The sequence below is a fragment of the Anguilla anguilla genome, chromosome 14 (genome assembly GCF_013347855.1).
Source record: "Anguilla anguilla isolate fAngAng1 chromosome 14, fAngAng1.pri, whole genome shotgun sequence".
Taxonomy (NCBI): domain Eukaryota; kingdom Metazoa; phylum Chordata; class Actinopteri; order Anguilliformes; family Anguillidae; genus Anguilla; species Anguilla anguilla.
The window spans coordinates 30,516,437-30,536,356 of record NC_049214.1 but is presented as its reverse complement, the minus strand read 5'-3'; the positions used below and the strand labels follow the sequence as shown (position 1 = coordinate 30,536,356).

At 49.2% G+C, this 19,920-nt stretch overlaps 1 protein-coding gene across 5 annotated transcripts in view; it reads left to right on the top strand.

Moving 5' to 3' along the window:
* The window catches only part of LOC118212222 (GTPase-activating protein and VPS9 domain-containing protein 1-like), a 64,313-nt gene that overhangs the window by 27,848 nt on the left and 16,545 nt on the right, over positions 1–19,920 (top strand). For 3 of the 5 annotated variants that reach the window (XM_035389910.1, XM_035389909.1, XM_035389911.1), the window contains exons 2-13: positions 3,618–3,852; positions 5,155–5,422; positions 6,286–6,849; positions 7,440–7,526; positions 7,937–8,071; positions 8,543–8,738; positions 9,667–9,747; positions 11,198–11,352; positions 11,538–11,667; positions 11,928–12,050; positions 12,953–13,126; positions 17,695–17,835. In XM_035389910.1, coding sequence (XP_035245801.1) covers positions 3,618–3,852; positions 5,155–5,422; positions 6,286–6,849; positions 7,440–7,526; positions 7,937–8,071; positions 8,543–8,738; positions 9,667–9,747; positions 11,198–11,352; positions 11,538–11,667; positions 11,928–12,050; positions 12,953–13,126; positions 17,695–17,835 — 2,289 coding nt within the window. The remainder of the gene's footprint in view (positions 1–3,617; positions 3,853–5,154; positions 5,423–6,285; positions 6,850–7,439; positions 7,527–7,936; positions 8,072–8,542; positions 8,739–9,666; positions 9,748–11,197; positions 11,353–11,537; positions 11,668–11,927; positions 12,051–12,952; positions 13,127–17,694; positions 17,836–19,920) is intronic. The other 2 variants (XM_035389912.1, XM_035389913.1) reach the window with 2 other exon arrangements.

Below are 19,920 nucleotides of genomic sequence, written 5' to 3'. Positions count from 1 at the left end.
GGCTGCACATAACACTCTTTGTCTGAGCTGGACTTTATGGATTTGTGACTTGGCAGTGGGAGCTGGGACAGCAGACCGCGTAGCAACGCTGAGAGACGAGCTTCGCCTCCGCCATCTCAATAGCACCCTCCCTGGGAGTGGGAGGCATTGTCTTTGCCTGTCCAGCCTCTGATGGGCTAGTTCAGTTTTGCTTGCGGGCACTTCTTCATTCTCCCAGTTGAGCTGACCCCAGATCAGCTTGGCCCTGGCCCTGGCCCTGACCCCAGTCATGCCTGTAGGTGGAGAATGGGAATGGGAAGAGACCCAAACCTGATGTGGCACCAGTGTCTGAGGCCAAGTCTGTCAATATCGGTTTATCTATTAGGGCTGCAGTGTAGCATAATGGGTAAGGAACTGGTCTTGTAACCTAAAGGTCACCGTTTTGATTCCCAGGTAAGACACTGTTGTTGTAGCCTTGAGCAAGGTACTTAACCTGCACTGCTTCAGTATATATCCAGCTGTATAGATGGATGCAATGTAAATGCTATGTAAAACTTGTGTTAGTCTGTCTATAGTGTAATGTATCTGCACCTCTGAGGGTCACTGTCCCCCCTGCTGCTCCTCTCACTAATGTGGACGCCCTTTGGGGGTACAGAACACTGACTCATTCACACACACTCACACACCCCTGGGATTTCTCATTCACGCTCACGCTCACACACCCTTCTCCCCTCGCCTTTTCACTGCCTGCAGGATACAGTCACAGTACAACCCAGAATGCAAAAGGGTGCAAATTCAGGGCTGTAATTTTCAGGTAAAGTTGGGGTTATGTATGTGAAACTTTCTAATGCTGCAGTGGGTAGCCTGTCATCCAGGAAAAAAAGGCAGTGTTGTGGAAAAAAATCTAATAAATATTACTAAGTAAGTATATGACCACTTCATTTATTTAAGCCCTTTTATTATTTTAGTGATAGAATAAAAGTGTTCAAGTTGCAGCTTGGTAACATGTTAGTTGACTATTCTTTGTGGATTGAATGACAAGTATAAAATGGCAAAATGCAGAAGAGCCCCTGGGTGAGTTCAGGTGTGCTTGATGTTGCTGGGATATATGAGTCGGTGGCTTTTTATGAAAAGTAGAAATGGCGGCTGTTATTTTTAGAATCAGAAGTTGATGCAGAAACAGATTTCTGGTGTTTTCCACGTTAGGTCATGACCCATACAGTAAAGATTGATGTCACTGTGTAACTCGGAGCGAATGAAGATAATTTGGAAGTACATTTGACTGTTGTGAAGGGGGGGAGGTGTCACTAAATGTCACTAACATTAAATATAATGGTCTTAAAACACGCAGGAATTGACTATAATTTGTTGAATACAGAAAGCCCAGCCCCTTCATTTTTGAGACGGCCAGCGAAAAAAGGACCATTTCTAGACCCTGTAACCACTGCTTGCTTCCAAATGGTGTGGCTAAGGGACTGGCTATCGGGTTACTGTAAATGTATTGTGGGAAAGGCTTTAGTGGTGCAGTTACTGACATTAAAGCCATAGATGACTTCAGCTGTCAGTCGACTTCCCTTTGTCCGCCCTCCCTCTCCCCCCAACCCCGTGGTGACATTTGAATGTCACCATGGAAACACCAATGAAAAGTGATATTTTTGAAATGCATATATTTTTTAATGTTCAGGTGCCAGCGGTGTAAAAATAACCCGCGTGTGTGCAAAGCTTTTCTCGTGCACCTCCAGTTTGGTTTCTCTTTCTCTCTGTTTTCACGGTTTTGTTTCTAATAACTTTGACGTGAGAAGGGAAAGGAGCTGGTCGAGATTTCGCTCCGTGTGAAAAGCGCGTCCCCTTCCTGTTCTCGTTCCCCCTGGTTCTGAAAAGTGCTTCACCAAGATTCTCCTAATTTGGAAGTTATCTATGTAGGCCCACCGCAGCACTGTGATGTCCTCCGTCAGTCTGGGAGAGTGCAGACCAGTGCTCTTTTTCTCTCAGTCCATCAGCCTAGACATCGTGTCAGAGAAGTACACTTGATACGCACCTGGTGCAGGCAGATTGCCGCAGAACGATTGGCCGTGGAAGGTGGTTGGTGCCGGGCGAGGCGCAGATGATCTCCCTCAAATGAATCTGGGAGGGGCTTCAGCTGGTTGTGCACAGCTGGGACTGGCTGGTACGCTCAGGACTCCATGCCAGACCCTGGGGAGTTTCCACACACTGGAACGGTGTCTTATTGAGGGAAGTGCCATATAAGGCACTAGCGGAGATTGAGATTGTAGCGCTTTAAGCAGAGAATGGGTTTGTGTGTTCGATGTAGCGCAGGTAGGGCAAGCGTACAGGAAAGCGGAACTGTGCTTATGTTCAAAGCTTAGAGAACACTTTCAGGATGAAGGTTCTGATAGGGAACCTGTCATCTCACACGCACACACACACACTCCCACACTCGCACTCACACATGCACTCACACACGCACGCACGTGCACACACATGCACATGCACTCACACACACACTCGCACTCACACACACACTCGCACACGTACACACACACACGCACGTGCGCACACACGCCCAAACAGACGCACTCGCACACACACAGGCACTCACACATGCACCCACACACACACTCGCGCACACACACACACACACACTCACACGCACTCACGCGCACTGACACACACACACACACTCACTGACACGCACTCACACAGACACACACACACTCACACACACACATAGACACACACACTCACACGCACACACAGACACACACACTCACACACACACACAGACACACACACTCACACACGGATACAAACAGCCACTCACAGTGGGGAGATCAAAGGTGAAAGGGCATTTTGCCGCTGGATTCGGACCCTTGCAATGTGAATGTAAAGAGGCAGTCTGCATTAAACTTTTATCTCAGTTTGTGTTAGATTGCGCAAGTCTCTCTCTCTGTCTGCCTCTCTCTCTCTGTCTCACAGGCTGCCGTCTTGCTCTACCTGTTTCTGCTGTTATTTAAGAGAAGTGAAAAGGGGACATTAGCAGGCAGTTGTGAATGTATTCTGAAAGCGAGAGTTTTTCAATGGCTAAAAATAAAACGTTGTTCCACTTTGGGCTGAACAGAATTAGAGGGATGTGGGTTTGTTAGCACACGCATTATTACTGTGCTCCTTTGGCATTGACTTGGTGAGCAGCGCAAACTAGCCTACATTTTGCTGTCTCTGTGTCTCACACACTTTGATTGTGTGGCTTCATGGCTATGATATGTAGCTAGGATATTTAGGGTCGGCATTTAGTGTAACTGGCGTGAATTCTTTTTTACACTTCCTGCACAAAATTTCAGTTAATTTAAAAGTGATAGTATGAATTATTTTTTGTAGATTCAACTCTGGTTTCAAATTGTTATTCAAGTTCAGGATAAAGCGCTATAGATTGAGTGTGTTCTACTCTCTGCTCTGAAATGCTGTGTGGTCTCTCTCTCTGCTCTGAAACGCCTGTATGGTCTCTCTCTCCCTGCTCTGAAATGCTGTGTGGTTTCTCTGTGGCCAGCAGCTCCTGTGTGGTCTCTCTATCTGCTCTGAAACGCCTGTGCGGTCTCTCTCTCTGCTCTGAAACGCCTGTATGGTTTCTCTGTGGCCTGCAGCTCCTGTGCTCTCTGGTTGGGTGGGCGTGGTTGGAGTGCAGCGGGTGAAGATGGTGAAGCCGGACATGCACACGCTGGCCCACCACCTGAAGCAGGAGCGGCTCTACGTGGCGTCGGAGAAGCAGCTGATCCAGCGGCTCAGCGGCGAAGTGCTGAAGACCGCTGATAGGCTGCACCAAGCCGCGTGGATCGCCAAGCAACAGCGCATCAACCTGGACCGCCTCATCCTCACCAGGTAACCCACGAATCACTCTCTGCCTGTCCCGTCCATTTAACCACCCAAATCTCCTCAATGCTCCCTCCTGTCCCGTACTGGACTGCCAGACCCTCATCAGGCGACCCTCAAACCCCTCTCTCACCCCGTCTCCTTCATTTAACCACCAACACCTCCCAAACTCTGCTTTCTGTCCCCTACTGCACTGCCTCATCCTCACCAGGCAACCATCCAGAAGCCCCTCCCTCACTCTGTCCCATCCTGCCCTGTTCAGTACCCCTCATACTCCCTGGGAAAAAAGCCCAGAATGCCAGACACACAGCAGTTGTGAAAATCTTAAATAGCAGCGCTGCTATGAAGGACGTTATAAGAGTGAATGCAGGAGTAGCAGGGCTCTTACGAAGGATTTATTAACACTGAAATACAGAAATAACAGCGTTGCTGTAAAGGCTTTATTAACACTGGAATGCATTAAGTATCAGGGCTGTTATAAAGGCTCTATTACCAGTGAGATGCAAAAGTATCAGGGCTGTTATAAAGGCTATATTACCAGTGAGATGCAAAAGTATCAGGGCTGTTATAAAGGCTCTATTACCAGTGAGATGCAAAAGTATCAGGGCTGTTATAAAGGCTCTATTACCAGTGAGATGCAAAAGTATCAGGGCTGTTATAAAGGCTCTATTACCAGAGAGATGTAAAAGTATCAGGGCTGTTATAAAGGCTGTATTAACAGTGGAATGCTGAACGTTTCTGTGAAGCCCGTTAGGGAGTTCAGTTTCACTTGTGGCTGGCGTGGGCTCTGTCCATGTCACTTCCTCTGCACCCACAGAGCACTTCCTGTCACAAGGGATCCTCCACAAGGGTGGTTAACGCTTGAGTGTAGACCGCATGAACACGGGGGGCGGGGGGTGGCATTGGGGGTTGGTCTGTGCCTGCCCATAGGTACCAAAAACACTGGCTTTTCATAGCCTCTCTATTTCAGATGCAGTTTTGGCATCTGCTGTTAAAAATACTAGTTCATCATTAGTTCATTTATTAATTTCAAATTCTGTACTTTCATACCTGTAGTAAATCTGTGTGAAAAGTTGCCAGCCCTGGAGAAGCCAGTCTAGAGTAGCATTCCGTTCGGCTTATGGCGTGAAAGTTTTATAATTTAATGTCTTATTACCCCATCAAACCGATAGAAACAGTTTCACCCCAAATGAAAGCCGTGACAAGCCCTGGGGCGCCCCCGGGAGGAGGGGAGCGTTTGGTCGTAGAGCGCTGTGGCCTGACGGGACGCTTACCCCTCTGCCCCCCTCCCCCCTCTCCCCCCCCCCCCAGCGCGGAGGCCTCCCCGGCCGAGTGCTGCCAGCACGCCCGGTCCCTGGAGGACGCGCAGTTCGTGGACGGCTACAAGGCGCTGGGCTTCCGGGAGAGCGCGTACGGCGAGTTCCTGGGCCGGCTGCGGGACAGCCCGCGGCTGCTGGCCTCCTGCCTGGCGGCGGGGCAGCGGCTCAACCAGGAGAGGGCGCTCAGCGTGCTGCACTGCGTCTTCGCCTCGCTCTACGGCAACTGCGTCATGCCCGAGGACGAGGCCTACCTGCTGCAGGTGAGGGGGGCGGGGCTTCACCTGCCTGTCTGGGCATTTTAACGCCTTTCAACTTTTGAACATGTGCCACGAAAAATTTTTAGGCAAGTGTATTATCTTATGGAATTCTTAATTTGAATAACACAAGGTAACTTTTTGGACTTTCTTGGAATTTGTCTAAAAAAAGCTAGCTTTTAGGAAGAAGCCTAGTTGCGTTTCAGATTTTTACGGAATCACCCTTTATACGGCTTTCAGTGACTCACCTTGCTGTATGTGCTGAAACCGTGGCATTCTCTCTTGCCCTGGTTCCTGGTTTCTGTTTTCACCATAAAATCAGCAGCCAGTTCAGACCAGAGAGACCAGGTGGGCGGAGTTAACTGTGTAAAGTCAGCTGCTTTAATTGATCAATTTAGTGATGAGTAACAACAAAAACCAACCTTACTCTCCAAGGGCGAGTGCATGTCACCGTTTTAAAAGATGACAGTGAGGCAGAGCTCAGTGTATAGGCCCTACTTAAACTTAGTTTATTGAGACAAAAAGAGAGTATCATATACTGATCACTCCTGTCAATAAAGGACGCATATTATAAAAAATTCTATCTATTAATGTTGCTTTCAAATTTACAAAGGTTCCCAACAACTGCCATTCCTGTTGTGTTCACATCTCTTGAGTTTCTGCAGTGCCTTGAAGCTCTTCCGATTAAAATAAAGTACTCCGATTATTCAAACTGGTCTATTTTGAGGTGGCTTTGAAAGTCAGGCTCGTGTTGGAGTTCCGAGTGGCTGCCGTGTGTCTCCACGGCAACGGTGGGACTGAACAGGCCTGTGGGTGTTCCCTAGTGCGAGCCCTGAGCCCCCCCCCCTCCTCCTCCCCCCCCCCCCCAGGTCCTGCGCTACCTGATCGATCTGGAGCTGAAGCCCAGCGAGGACCCACGCCGCCTGCTCTGCCGGAGCACGTGCGCCTTCAGCGTGCTGTTCCGCCTCTTCTCCGAGGGCCTGTACGGCGCCAAGCTCTTCCTGACGGCCGCCCTGCACGAGCCCGTCATGCAGCTGCTGGAGAGCGACGAGGACCCGCTGGAGACGGACGCGGCCAAGCTGCCGGCGGGGGCCGGCGGCTCGGAGGAGCGGCGGCGGCGGGCGCGGGAGGCGGCCGAGGCCAACGCCGCCAAGCTGGCGGGGCTGCTGGAGCGCTTCGCCGGCTCGCTGGCCCGCAGCGCCTGCTGCTTCCCGCCGGGCCTGCGCTGGGTGCTGGCGCAGCTGCGCGGGGCGCTGGCGGAGGGGGCGGGGCCGGGGGAGGGGGAGGGGGCGGGGCCGGGGGCGGAGGCGCGGGCCACGTGCGCGCACCTGCTGCTGGCCTGCTTCGTCTGCCCCGCCGTGGTCGACCCCGAGCAGTACGGCATCGTCTCCGACGCGCCCGTCAACGAGGCGGCCCGCTTCAACCTCATGCAGGTGTGTGCGTGTGCGTGTGCGTGTGGGTGTGTGTGTGTGTGTGTGTGTGTGTGTGTGGGTGGGTGGTCATGTGGTGTCATAATTCAAGTGTCATGGCAATGTGTTTTAATAAATTATGTAACCTGTAGTGTCATTTTCTGTGTGGGATTTCTGTAGCTAGTTGGGGTTTGTAATCTGTAGTGTAGTTTTCCCTCACTCCCTTAGTGGGATTTCTGTAGCTAGTTGGGGTTTGTAAACTGTGGGGTAGTTTTCCCTCACTCCCTTAGTGGGATTTCTGTAGCTAGTTGGGGTTTGTAAACTGTGGGGTAGTTTTCCCTCACTCCCTGTGTGGGATTTCTGTAGCTAGTTGGGGTTTGTAATCTGTAGTGTAGTTTTCCCTCACTCCCTTAGTGGGATTTCTGTAGCTAGTTGGGGTTTGTAATCTGTAGTGTAGTTTTCCCTCACTCCCTTAGTGGGATTTCTGTAGCTAGTTGGGGTTTGTAATCTGTAGTGTAGTTTTCCCTCACTCCCTTAGTGGGATTTCTGTAGCTAGTTGGGGTTTGTAAGCTGTGGTGTAGTTTTCACTCACTCCCTGTGTCTGAATGATGCAGGTGGCACAGTTGCTGCAGCAGTTTGGTATGGCAGATCAAGATGAAGCCCCCTCTGTCCAGAGGAGCAGCCTGTCCAAGTTTGATAAAGTAAGAAGCGTCGCTAAATTGATTTTAATTTATGCCCTGTCGCCTCTGTACAACAAACTGGGTTGGTATTATGTTCTGTTGTTATTCTTTTTCCACCTCCTCATGTGTATTTTGTTGGCCAATCCCTTTAGCTGTTGGATTTACATAGTTATATAAATTTATGCTGGATATTTGCCATGGCCTTTCTGGTTATGTGCTTTTTTAAAATGGCAGAGCATGTTTTAACCTGGGAAGAGGTGTTAATGTACTACAGGGCTCAGACTGAATAGAAGCCAGGAGTATGACTGGTCTTCTGCTCTTCTTCTAATTCCCTTTGGAAGGATGTTCCCAAGGACCCGTGTATCTTGAGTGTCAGTGGACAGGTTCCCTTTCACCATCGTTTTGATCTCATTGGTCCTCTCGTGTTCCAGAGCAGTTTAGCTGCCTTCCTGGATGCTGTGATTGGCGGGAGAGTGGCGGAGAGCCCGCCCGTTTCCTCAAGTAGCCTATTGGAGGGCCTGAGCAGGACTGCCGTCTATGTGACCCAGTGTCAACTGTTTACACTGGTAAGTGATGCCTGTGTACAATAGTATTTACGGTCAAGCTGTCTGTCTGTAATGAATTAAGCAGGCAGTTGATTAAATAGTTTGTTAAATGACAGTTACTTGATCAATGCACATTTAGTGTTTTAAGCTTTCCCCCTGCCTCGTTTGTATTGCTCAGTCTCTGTTAGCCTGTAGCTTTGTTAGCCAAATAACAGTGATTTATTGGGGGGGTGAGAATCACTACCTGACAGCTATTTTACAAAGACAGTATTAATAAACCAAACACTTCCTCATTTATTAGCTTGCATAAATACATATATTTTAACAAAAGCTTGCCAGTGTAGTCAAAAAAAAAAAAAAAACAGTATTAACAGAGAGTAGCTCTGGACCTGGGTCTAAAAAATGTGAACTGTCCCTTTAAATGATGACTGGCTGGCCAGCCTGTAGAATCGTGGTGGGTATAAATGAACAGGGCGTAAACGTGCCCTGCAGGTGGACTTTGTGCAGAGCGTGATGGAGGGGGATCAGCTCTCGGAGGACGAGCGGCAGGCCCTGGAGAGCCTGCTGAGCAGCATCCCCCAGGCCCATCCTGCGACGAGCAGCAGCTGCCTGGAGCTCACCCCCGCCAACGCCCCCCAGCTGTCCCCAGGCACCACCCCCGCCAACAAGAAGAACCGCCTGCCCATAGGTAACCAACCAGCCGCCCCCCGCCCCCTCCACACACGCTGTGCATGCTGTAGCTGGGGCTATTCAACTGGTCACCCGCCGTATAATGCATACACTCTACATCAGGGGTCCTCAATCTTATCCAGAAAGGGCCGGTGTGGGTGCAGGCTTTTGTTTCAACCAAGCTGTAACACACATGATTCTACTAATTGAGGTCCTTGGCAAAAACTCGAGTGGTTGATTAGTAGGAGCAGGTGTGTTACTGCTTGGTTGAAACAAAAGCCTGCACCCACACCAGCCCTTTCTGGATAAGATTGACGACCCCTGCTCTACATCCTATAGACAAGAGCTAATCAACTGTTCACCAACCATAGAGAGTCTACGCTGTACATGCTATGGCCGGGGCTCTTCAACTGGTCGCCTACATGTATATTTTGACCGCACGCTGTAGTCTGGGGCTGTTCAGATGGTCACCCTCCACAGGTGTACTCTTCCTCAGGTGCATTATTAGCCCTTCGATCATTGAAGAAAAGCTGCGGCAGCCTTCAGGTTTCCTCTCTCTACTGTAACTGGCCGTGCCGGGTGGGTTCCCACAGCCCGTTTGGGAATCTGCAGTGTCTCAGAAACCTGGAGGCTGCTGTTGAAAGACTCTCTTTCTGATATCTCCCCCAGCATTCTCTTCTGTTTCTGTCACTGCAAGAGGAGCTTCAGCTGTGGAGACCAGGCTTGGGGCTCAGTTCTGTTTCAGTGCAGGAACTGAATTGAAATTCAAAGTAGGAATTTAACTGGAATCCACCCCAACCCTGATTTTTGTCAGACATCGAGGCCGTATCTTGAATTGCGATTCTCTCTGATCAATTTCTTCCTCCCTTCTCCTCCTCCTCCTTCTCCTCTCCTCTTCTCTCCCTCGCCCTCTCCCTCTCTTTCTCACCCGCCTCGTCCGCGAGCAGGACAGCAGTTGGCCGCCATCACGTCCTGGGAGCCCTCTGCAGCAGCCCTCTCCACTCACATTCCTTTGGTCACTGGATTCAGTGGGTGACCCGCTGCCCCCTCCCCCACCCCCTGAATCTGCTTACCTGCCCAGTCTCGCCTGCCTGTTCCTCTCCACAGCTCCCTTTCCCTCTGCACCCCTCTGCTGTTTCTCTCTCACTCACAAAGGGCTGTTCTCTGGAATGCATTGTGTATTGTTTATGTAGTCCATCGCTGGCATGTGGAGATTGTCAGTACTGTTTAACCCTTTAAGGTGTAAGATCACCAATGTGTGATTAGAATGTTCCTCAATGAACATTCTAATGCTGATGTAACAATCACTACTGGTAATTGAAAGCAATGGAGTTCTAGAACACTGACTTAAAATTTTTAAAGGAAAAGAATAAAAAAAGGAACACACTCTTCAAAGGGTTAATTTAGCATGCCTGGATTATCTGTCATGTTTGTGTGTAGGCCATCATTAGCATGTGTGGATTGGCAGTATTGCTTGTGTGTAGATTATCTTTAGCATGTATGGATTGGCAGTATTGTTTGTGTGTAGGTTTTCTTTAGCATGTGTGGATTATCAGTATTGTTTGTGTATAGGTTATCTTTAGCATGTGTGGATTATCAGTATTGTTTGTGTATAGGTTATCTTTAGCATGTGTGGATTATCAGTATTGTTTGTGTATAGGTTATCTTTAGCATGTGTGGATTATCAGTATTGTTTGTGTATAGGTTATCTTTAGCATGTGTGGATTATCAGTATTGTCTTTGTGTATAGGTTATCTTTAGCATGTGTGGATTATCAGTATTGTTTGTGTATAGGTTATCTTCAGCATGTGTGGATTATCAGTATTGTTTGTGTATAGGTTGTGTGTATCTTTGATATGTGTGCGGATTATCAAAACTGTCATATTCATAACAGGCAGCAGTGGGAGATTAGTTGAAATTGTGGCATGTTGATAAATTAGTGTAAATCCATTGTAAATTAGATAAAATTAAAGAACTTGCAGCTGAAGATCAGATAATGATACTGTGAAATTGTTCCCTAACTGAATGATTTCAAACTCCCACCGATGCAGTAAAAAGTTGAACTTTACCTTAAGATACATTCTTAATGTAAATTGATAGCATTTTTAATACAGTGTCTGTATGCAGGACAGGATAAGATGTCTGGAGAGCCACACTTTAACATACATGCCTTTTTAGTTCCTCACTTAGTACAAAACAGTGGCATCAGATTAAGGTTTAGTTCCTCTTTAAATAATAAGAGGAGGAGTCGCATCCCAATGACATCATCACTCCAAATGGTCTTTTGGGGGTAAAAAACAAGCTTTGTTTTTGACACGTGAAATACAGGTCCCAGTAATTATTCTGAGGGTAAGACGGAGCATACCAAATGATGAATTGCGGGGGTGTAGTTCCTTGTTAATTAGTGATTGTGGGGTGTGGCAGCAGTGGTGTCCCAGATAGTTACCCTGCTTCTCCATTGTGTGCTCATCCCGACAGCCTCCCGCAGTCGTAGCCGTAGCAGCCTCGCCCAGGAGGGAGAGCAGGAGGCCAGCTCCCAGGATTCCCTGCAGGAAGTGATGCCAGAGGAAGTGCTGGTGATCTCACTGGGCTCTTCCCCACAGAATGTCCCGGGGATGATGTCAGAGAATGAGGTAATGCCCCCCGCCCCCTCAGGAATGTGGACGAAGCTCAAATACTACCATGAACAGGCATTACCGTAAAAACACGGTATGCTTAGCAGGACACGCTAACCCAACGCAGCACAGTCACACAAACACAAACACACACGGTTTATATGGAGTGGGTGTGAGCCTGACCTCCCCCCCCCCCTCCCCAGGTGCTGTCCCTGCAGATGGCTCACGAGGGGCAGGGGGAGGGACCGGCGGACGACGGCAAACTCCAGGGGAAACCGGACAAGACCCTGCGCTTCTCGCTCTGCAGCGACAACCTGGAGGGCATTTCAGAGGGTGAGCTCCCCCCGGCGGCCTGCAGAGGGCGCCCTTTCAGACAGCCCAGCAGCAGCAGTGCACTGCTGTTAGCGGTATCGCGGTCGTGAGCAAATGCAGAACTGACACTGAGAGCAGTATTAGCAGTGAGGAAGTTTGTGTGGCGACGCTGCAGTAATGCTCCGTAGTGTTATGAGCGAGGGGACTGCTGGCTGCGGGGAGTTACTTTGTGTATCTGCTGGTAAAATGGCCGCCGCTCCTGCTGGCTCTGTGTCCCGCAGGGCCGTCCAACCGCTCCAACTCGGTGTCCTCCCTGGACCTGGAGGGGGAGTCCGTGTCGGAGCTGGGGGCGGGGCCGGCGGGGGACGGCGTGGAGGCGCTGCAGCTCCTCGAGCACGAGCAAGGTGAGCGAGACCCCGCCCACGTCCACATCCGCACCCCACGTCCACATCCGCACCCACTCCCACTCCCACTCCCACAACCACACACATGTACACGGGCGAGATCATCCAACCGCCAGCCTCTATTGCAGCCAGAGTCTGCAAATGCGCTACTGTTCTCCACTCAGCTCAGCGCCACGACATTTATTCAAACACTGCAATATCCCGCAGCAGTCAGACGCTTTTAAACAAACAGGCCTGCTTTTACTGTAGGTAAATGTCCCAGACAGAACTCCTCTCTCACGCCCTTTTTCCAAACAAGGCTCCTAACCTGAATTTGCCTCTGGAAAAGCAGGCTACCGTAAATTGATGATGTGTGAATACATACGAGTTGAGTCACCCTGGCTAAGGGCATGCAAATGCAAATCATTTAAGCGTTACATCCCATAATATGAAGGCCTCGTATAACTCCCATAGTCTCTGTTAGCAACCACCCAGGACAACCTGGATGAGAAGCTGCAAAAGTATTTGCAATTAATTTGTGTTCCATCCCATAATATTGTGTGGCGGTTTCTCCACCTTGTGCGTTCTGAGCCCAATAAATCTAAATAAATTTTTTCAGCTCTTAAAGGTCCAGGAAACTAAAATCTATCTGTGAATTCTTTGTTGGTGTGTTGTTTTAATACTTCTGGCATTCACAAACGGCTCAGAACTATTTTTAAATGATTCTTGAAAAAACCAAATACATAAAAAGCCTGTGTTGAAATTGGCTTTCCCCCTCGGCTAAACACTTAGAAATCCTGGGGAATATAACCACAATTTGAATCCAGTTTTCAGCACCTTCTAATTATTTCCCCAGCTTTTCTCTTGTACATCCCATAATATGACAGGCCCGTGTGACTCCTCATTCCCTGTTGCTGTCATAGCGACCACCCAGGACAACCTGGACGACAAGCTGCGCAAGTTTGAGATCCGGGACATGATGGGCCTGACGGACGACCGGGACATCTCCGAGACGGTGAGCGAGACCTGGAGCACCGACGTCCTGGGCAGCGACTTCGACCCCAACGCCGACGAGGACCGGCTGCAGGAGATTGCAGGTGACATGCCCCCCCGCCCCCCGCCCTTACCCTGCTTCGGCCACGCCCCTCCTGCCCTCCCCCACCACCCCGTGGCCCGCCCATCCTGTCTCATGTATGGTTAAGAAGGCTATGATGTCAAACAGAGAGGAGCTCCACCAATTATGTGTTATGTGGGTGACAAGCAGTAGAGTAACACCAACAGTGATTGGTGGATCATTTTGGCTATACTTCTGAGGTCCCTGTGGGAATTACCAAGACCACCAATGAACATTGGTGTTGTTCTGCTGGTTGTTATCAACATACTCCATGATTAGTGCTCCTCTCTGATATCAACAAGTGAGATCATATCCATCTCATCACCATCATACTATGTCTATGGCCCACCCAAGTGTGCACATAAAGGGGAACTTTTTCCAAAAAAATAGGTCCAGGGTGAATTAAAAAAAAAAAAAAAAAAAAAAAAAAAAAAGTCGCATCAACCGATCTTTAGATTTTAGATTTGCAAGTTCCTGAAACCAGTATGTTCCAGCTGATTGTCTGTACTTCATCTCCCACAAGTCATTGCTCCCCACCTTTCTCCCTAGGTGTAGCCGGGGGGAATCCGTGGGTGGGGAGTGTGTGCTCATTCACGGTCACACGCTGGTGTGACACCAGTTCGGAGGCGGTGCGTTGCGTGTTGCAGCTTGTTCGCCGGAGCGGAACGCTTGAGCGAGCGAGAGACACGGAAACAAAGGGGTGGTGTGTGTGTGTGTGTCCTGCTAGCTGAGCTGAAAAATGTGTGCGTTCACCCAGCAACCATTCACATTTTACTCCCTACTTTGGTCAGGAACGGCTGAGCGAAGGGCACCGCCGTGGCTCTTGGGTAGCGGAGGCTTGTGGTGAGCTGCTGACAGGCCAGACACACGCTTTTTATGGTACATCGTCTGGCTGTCAAAAACCAGGAAGTAGTGTTTTAAATCTATAAGGAAAGGATTTGAAGTCCAAATCCATTTTTTCCAGCATGTCGCGGGTAGATGAAAATAATACATTTTTGCGTGACGTTCCCCTTTAAAGGACTGTCTGTTCCCATGCTGGAATTGCAACATAGCCTCACTGTTGAAATTCCCTCCAGTTAACATGTACCAGGTTTCTAATGCTTCAGGACCAGGGGAGTCTTTGTCACAGCATGTCGGGCAGGGACAGGTTTTTCCACCAAAATACCGAAAGGAAAGGATTAGTCAGAACACCACAAGTCAGGCTACATTAGCAGCGCAGCTGACAACAGGTAGCTTGTTCTGTTCAGGATGGTGGCAGCCTGATTTAGGGAGTGTACACTTTATATCTTTATTCAAGGTTCTTCTAATGCTTTTTTGAAATAAATGCAGAAATACCATTTAAGAAACGACATTCACATAGATTCTGCGTATGTTTTAAAATATTTTAATATTTAAAATTTTTTGTTCTTTTTTGAGTATATAAATAATGTATTTTTACTGCTTAAAATCTCACAAATCAAATAGCTGAAAGTATACATCAAAGGGCTGAGCAAGTGTTGGTTTTTCATTTATTTTTAAAATAATGTAATGTATGTTTAGAAAAAGGGGGAGGTGGGGGTCTTACATTGAGGACCCCATTAAGGTGTGCATACACCGGCCTCTGGAGGGTCTAACAGTGGGGATAAAGTAAACTTTTGGAAGGATTTTCAGTTGCTTCCCAATGAAACCATTGGTTTTACACTGCCACCTAGTGGTGCGTTTTTAAAATGGCCTTTCGTCTGTTTATGAAGCCCTCTCCGGTTCACGTTGTGCGGTTTGCGTGTGAATTGTTTCTCGTTCCCCCTCGTAAACCACGGCAAACGAGCCTGGCGGTTTCAGAGAGGCTGTGGACGTTTCCGAGACGACGTCGCTGAATTATAAATGACTCGTGGTGTTAATTATTCAGCGTGTTGGTTGTTACTGCCATCCCTCCTCTGTAGGCACACCTGATATTTTATTACCTCTGTCTGCGTTCACCCCTCGCTGGTTTTTACGCCTGCTGTGTACCCCCAAACACTTTAAGCTTTAGCCCGTTCTTAAATTAAATTCAGTTCCTTTCACGTGATAATGCCTCTCCTGCCGCAATGCAAAGTGTGTTAACTGCAGCTGTCGGTGTAATTGGGCTGAAGTATGAACCCCCACAAACTGCTTCATACCCCTTATGGAGTCTCTCTCAGGTATTTCACAGGTGGTTGTCCTGTAACAGTGTGGCACAGACGGTGAATTAGGAGGATCGTAATCGGGGCGACGCGTCCAAACCCCAGTCAGGATGCTGATGTCATTATTCGGGACTCAGTATTCAGGATGCCACGATTGTCCCGACAAAGTCCACCAGGAAAGGAATATCACGTTAAAAAAATATATGCGCATGGAGATATCCATCTGTTTTAAATGGGTAATATTTCAGATGTGAGTTCTGGTTAAACGTCCAGCAAAAATACACTATAAATAGTCCCTACTTCCCAAACCATGCTGAAGGAAGTGTATATAAATGGACAGATAAATATCCTTTTAAAACCTCTCTCTCTCCCTCTCTCTCTCTCTCTCTTCCCCCCTCTCCACCCTCTCCCTCTCTCTCTCTCTCTCTCTGTCTCTCTCTCTCTCTGATGGTCTGAGCCTCTCTCTCTCTCTCTCTCTCTCTCTCTCTCTCTGATGGTCTGGGCCTCTCCCTGTCCCCTCAGTCAGTGTGTTGGTGTGTCTCCTGTGCAGTTTATCCTCTTCAGTAATGCGCTGTTAGAAGCGAGCGCTCTGTGGCTGAGTGAGCTGGCAGTGATTTCTCTATGCGCTTCTCCCAGGCCTTGCTTAATGAGATGAGCATTAAAAACCCATTAGTGCCTCGTTATGCCACCGATATGATTACCATCGTAACGAGGCACGGCTCCAAACTGACACGCGCATGCATACACACACACACACACACACACACACAAACACACACACACACACACACACACACACAAACACACAGATACACCCGCGCATACACACACACACACACACACACACACGCACACACACACACACACACGCATACACACACACATACACACACACACACACAAACACACGCGCATACACACGCACACACACACACACACACACACACGCATACACACACACACACACAAACAAACACAAACAAATACACACGCAGGCGCTCACGCACACACAGACACACAGATGCAGACACGTGCATGCGTACACACACAAACACACAAAAACAAACAAACATACACAGGCACTCACGTACACACACATACACATACGCTCACTTACACAGATGCACGTGCACACGCACACACACACATACACACTCACATACACAAATGCATACATACACACACACTTGCACGCGCACACACACACACACACACACACACACTCACATACACAAATGCATACATACACACACACACACACACACACACACTCACATACACAAATGCATACATACACACACACACACACACACACACACATACACAAATGCATACATACACACACACACACACACGTACAGGTGGAGCCTGCATTTCCAGGCGCTAAAACGGTCTTCCCTCCCAGTATCTCTAGCATTATATATTTTGCTGTTTGTTTATGCATTTATTTGTCAGTGCATATGTATGAAAGGAATTTAGACTGACCTCCAAGTCTAATATGGAATGAATCATTAAACACTCATCACAGGAGCAGCAGGAAGAACATTTGTTGAGGAGAGGAGCATGCAGAAGTCCAGTAAGGGGGACTCGAGCTGAGAGGAAGATCAGAGACATTAAACGCTGCCTCAGACAGTAATGGCGTAGTGCGTGAGCTTTAGCATCCTGAGGAGCAGCATGCTAAAGCCTACAGCACACTGAAGTAGGCACAGGGCCTAATTTACGGAATAACACATAACGGGCCTCCAGTCTGCTGCTCCTGTTGTCGGCGTGCATACATGCAACCCTACTGTCCAGCACGGCACGGGATCTGGCAGCACACTGAGGCCTTCTGGCAGCTAGCCGGGTCAGCGGCTTGATGCTTTTAAATGAATGAGGAACATAAGAACGAGGACACAGTGCCACTGATGCAAAGCACCATGAGTGCTAATAGCTCCCCCTTGTGGAGAATCTTCAGCCTGCTAAATGTGAGCGTGTGAGTGAGTTACAAGCCAGGTCCATGAGGTCCAAATCTCGCTTTTTATGTGTGTGAGCTCAGTGTGCTTCATGTGCAGGGGCTGCTGTGGAGAACACGTGTGTGCAAGTGCGTGTGTGTGCATGCGTGTGTGTGTGTGTGCGCGCACGCGTCTGTGTGTGTGTGTGTGTGTGCTCAGCGAGTTTCTGTGCATCGTTTGCAGGGACTGCTGTGGAGAGCATGCGTGTGAGTTTGTGTGTGTGCCTGTGTGTTTGCACGTGTGTGTGTGCTTGTGCGTGCGCGCGTCTATGTGTGTGTGTGCGCTCAGCGGGTTAATGTGCTTGTGTGTAGGGGCTGCTGTGGAGAGCGCGTGCGTGTGTGCGTGCGTGTGTGTGTGTAAGTGTGTGTGTAAGTGTGTGCGTGTGTGCGTATGCTGAGCGGGTTTCTGTGCTTCGTGTGCAGGGGCTGCGGTGGAGAACATGCTGGGGAGTCTGCTGTGTCTCCCAGGCTCTGGCTCCCTGCTGCTGGATCCCTGCACAGGATCCACCATCTCAGAGACCACCAGCGAGGCCTGGAGCGTGGAGGTCCTGCCCAGCGACTCGGGTGGGTCTGCCTGCCTGCCTGTCTGCCTGCCTGCTACCTGCCTGCCTGTCTGCCTGCCTGTCTGCCTGCCTGCCTGCCTGCCTGTCCATCTCAGCCTGCCTGTTTGCCTGCTACCGGGCCTGCCTGCCTGCCTGCCTGCCTGTCTGTCTGTCTCTCTGTCTGTGTGCCTCAGCCTGTATGTGTGTCCGTCTCAGCCTGTCTGCCTGCTTGCCTGCCTGTGTGTCTCAGCCTGTCTGTGTGTCTCAGCCTGTCTGCGTGTCTGCCTCTGTTTAGACCGCTTCACACTGCACTGCAGTGTAGTAAGCCCTGGGTTATCATTGGCCCCAGGCTAAGGATAGCCCAGGGCTAGCTCATCCTGTGTTCACACATTAACCCTGGGCTAAACATTAGCCACGGCTTAAGCATTCACACTTAATACCCGTAAAACCCTGGGCTAACGTCCGTTCGTCAGTTTGTCAGCAAGTTATATCTTTACTGTTGGCAGCACTTGTTGAGGCTTGCATTGGCAGCCTGTGTTTTCCCACGGGTGCGCTTGTTGACAGAAAGCAGCTGGCTCGAGCTAACTGTCCAATCAACACTCTTGACTGTGCAAATGAGCACTGTCCAATAAGACAGTTTTGGGGTTTAAAAGCTTGTCACAGCTGCAAGTTTATGGCACAAGTTGATTGGGAGGAAATAAATAAATTATTTGGCGTTGGCCACTAACTTTCGTTTGCTAGCTAGCTAGCTAACTAACTTTTTTTAAGCTGATAAACAATAGCTGCACAAGCAGTGCACACTCAAGTGTAGCACGCTGAACGCTGATTGGACAGTGAAAATCCCCTGCATTGTCACTTACCCCATGAAACACTGGTTATTTTGGCACCACGTTTGGGGAGATTTCTGGGCCTAACTCTAAAAAGTGTGTGCTAACTCTCCTTCCGGAGTACGGTCAGCTAGCCCAGGGCTAAGGCTGGAGCTAGCCCACTTCAGAATGTGCAAGTGCGAGCACTCGCTTAGCCCCGGGCTAAAATCTCTCTGAGCTCATTGATGTACTGTAGACACTACGTCACTGTTTAATGGCAGGGGCCAGCAGGGTGTCTGCTGTACAGACAGAAACCCCACTCAGTGGGATGAGTGTCACAGAGACGTCACTCCTGCTGGAAGACGTTTCATTGCCACATAGACTACACTTCATTTTCCACAAACCCCCTCTAAAATGTAACAGCTGATGCAGTGTGTCTTTTCTCAAGACTGGAAGAATGACTGAAAAGTCTGTGAATCAGTGAAGCAAACGGGTTTGCTTTTGTGTAAATACGTGGGACAGGGTTAATGGAGAGGGCTGAAGGAGCTTTTTATGAGAGCGACGGGGCTGTAACGGCAGCTAACAGCTAGCGGAGCGTAGCAGCGGTGCTGCGCTGACCTCACTTGTGATTGGCTGGCTCGTCTGTGTCCTATTGCTAGCCCTGGTTCTGTGCTGTAGTAAAGCTGTCTGTAATGTGCCTGCAGATTCCTGTTCATCTGTAGCCTAAATGGGATAGAAACCGTGTGTGTGTGCGTGTGTGCGTGTGTGTGTGTGTGTGTGTGTGTATACGTGTCTGTGAGTACTTGTGTATGAGCGTATCTCTGTGGCATGCGAGCATGTGTGTGCGTGTGTGCATGTGACTGTGTGCATACTGTAGTGTATCTGCGTGCACGTGAGAACGTGTGCGTGTGTGCATGTGACTGTGTGTATACTGTAGTGTATCTGCGTGCACGTGAGAACGTGTGCGTGTGTGCATGTGACTGTATGTATACTGTAGTGTATCTGCGTGCACGTGAGAACGTGTGCGTGTGTGCATGTGACTGTGTGTATACTGTAGTGTATCTGCGTGCACGTGAGAACGTGTGCGTGTGTGCATGTGACTGTGTGCATACTGTAGTGTATCTGCGTGCACGTGAGAACGTGTGCGTGTGTGCATGTGACTGTGTGCATACTGTAGTGTATCTGCGTGCACGTGAGAACGTGTGCGTGTGTGCATGTGACTGTGTGTATACTGTAGTGTATCTGCGTGCACGTGAGAACGTGTGCGTGTGTGCATGTGACTGTGTGTATACTGTAGTGTA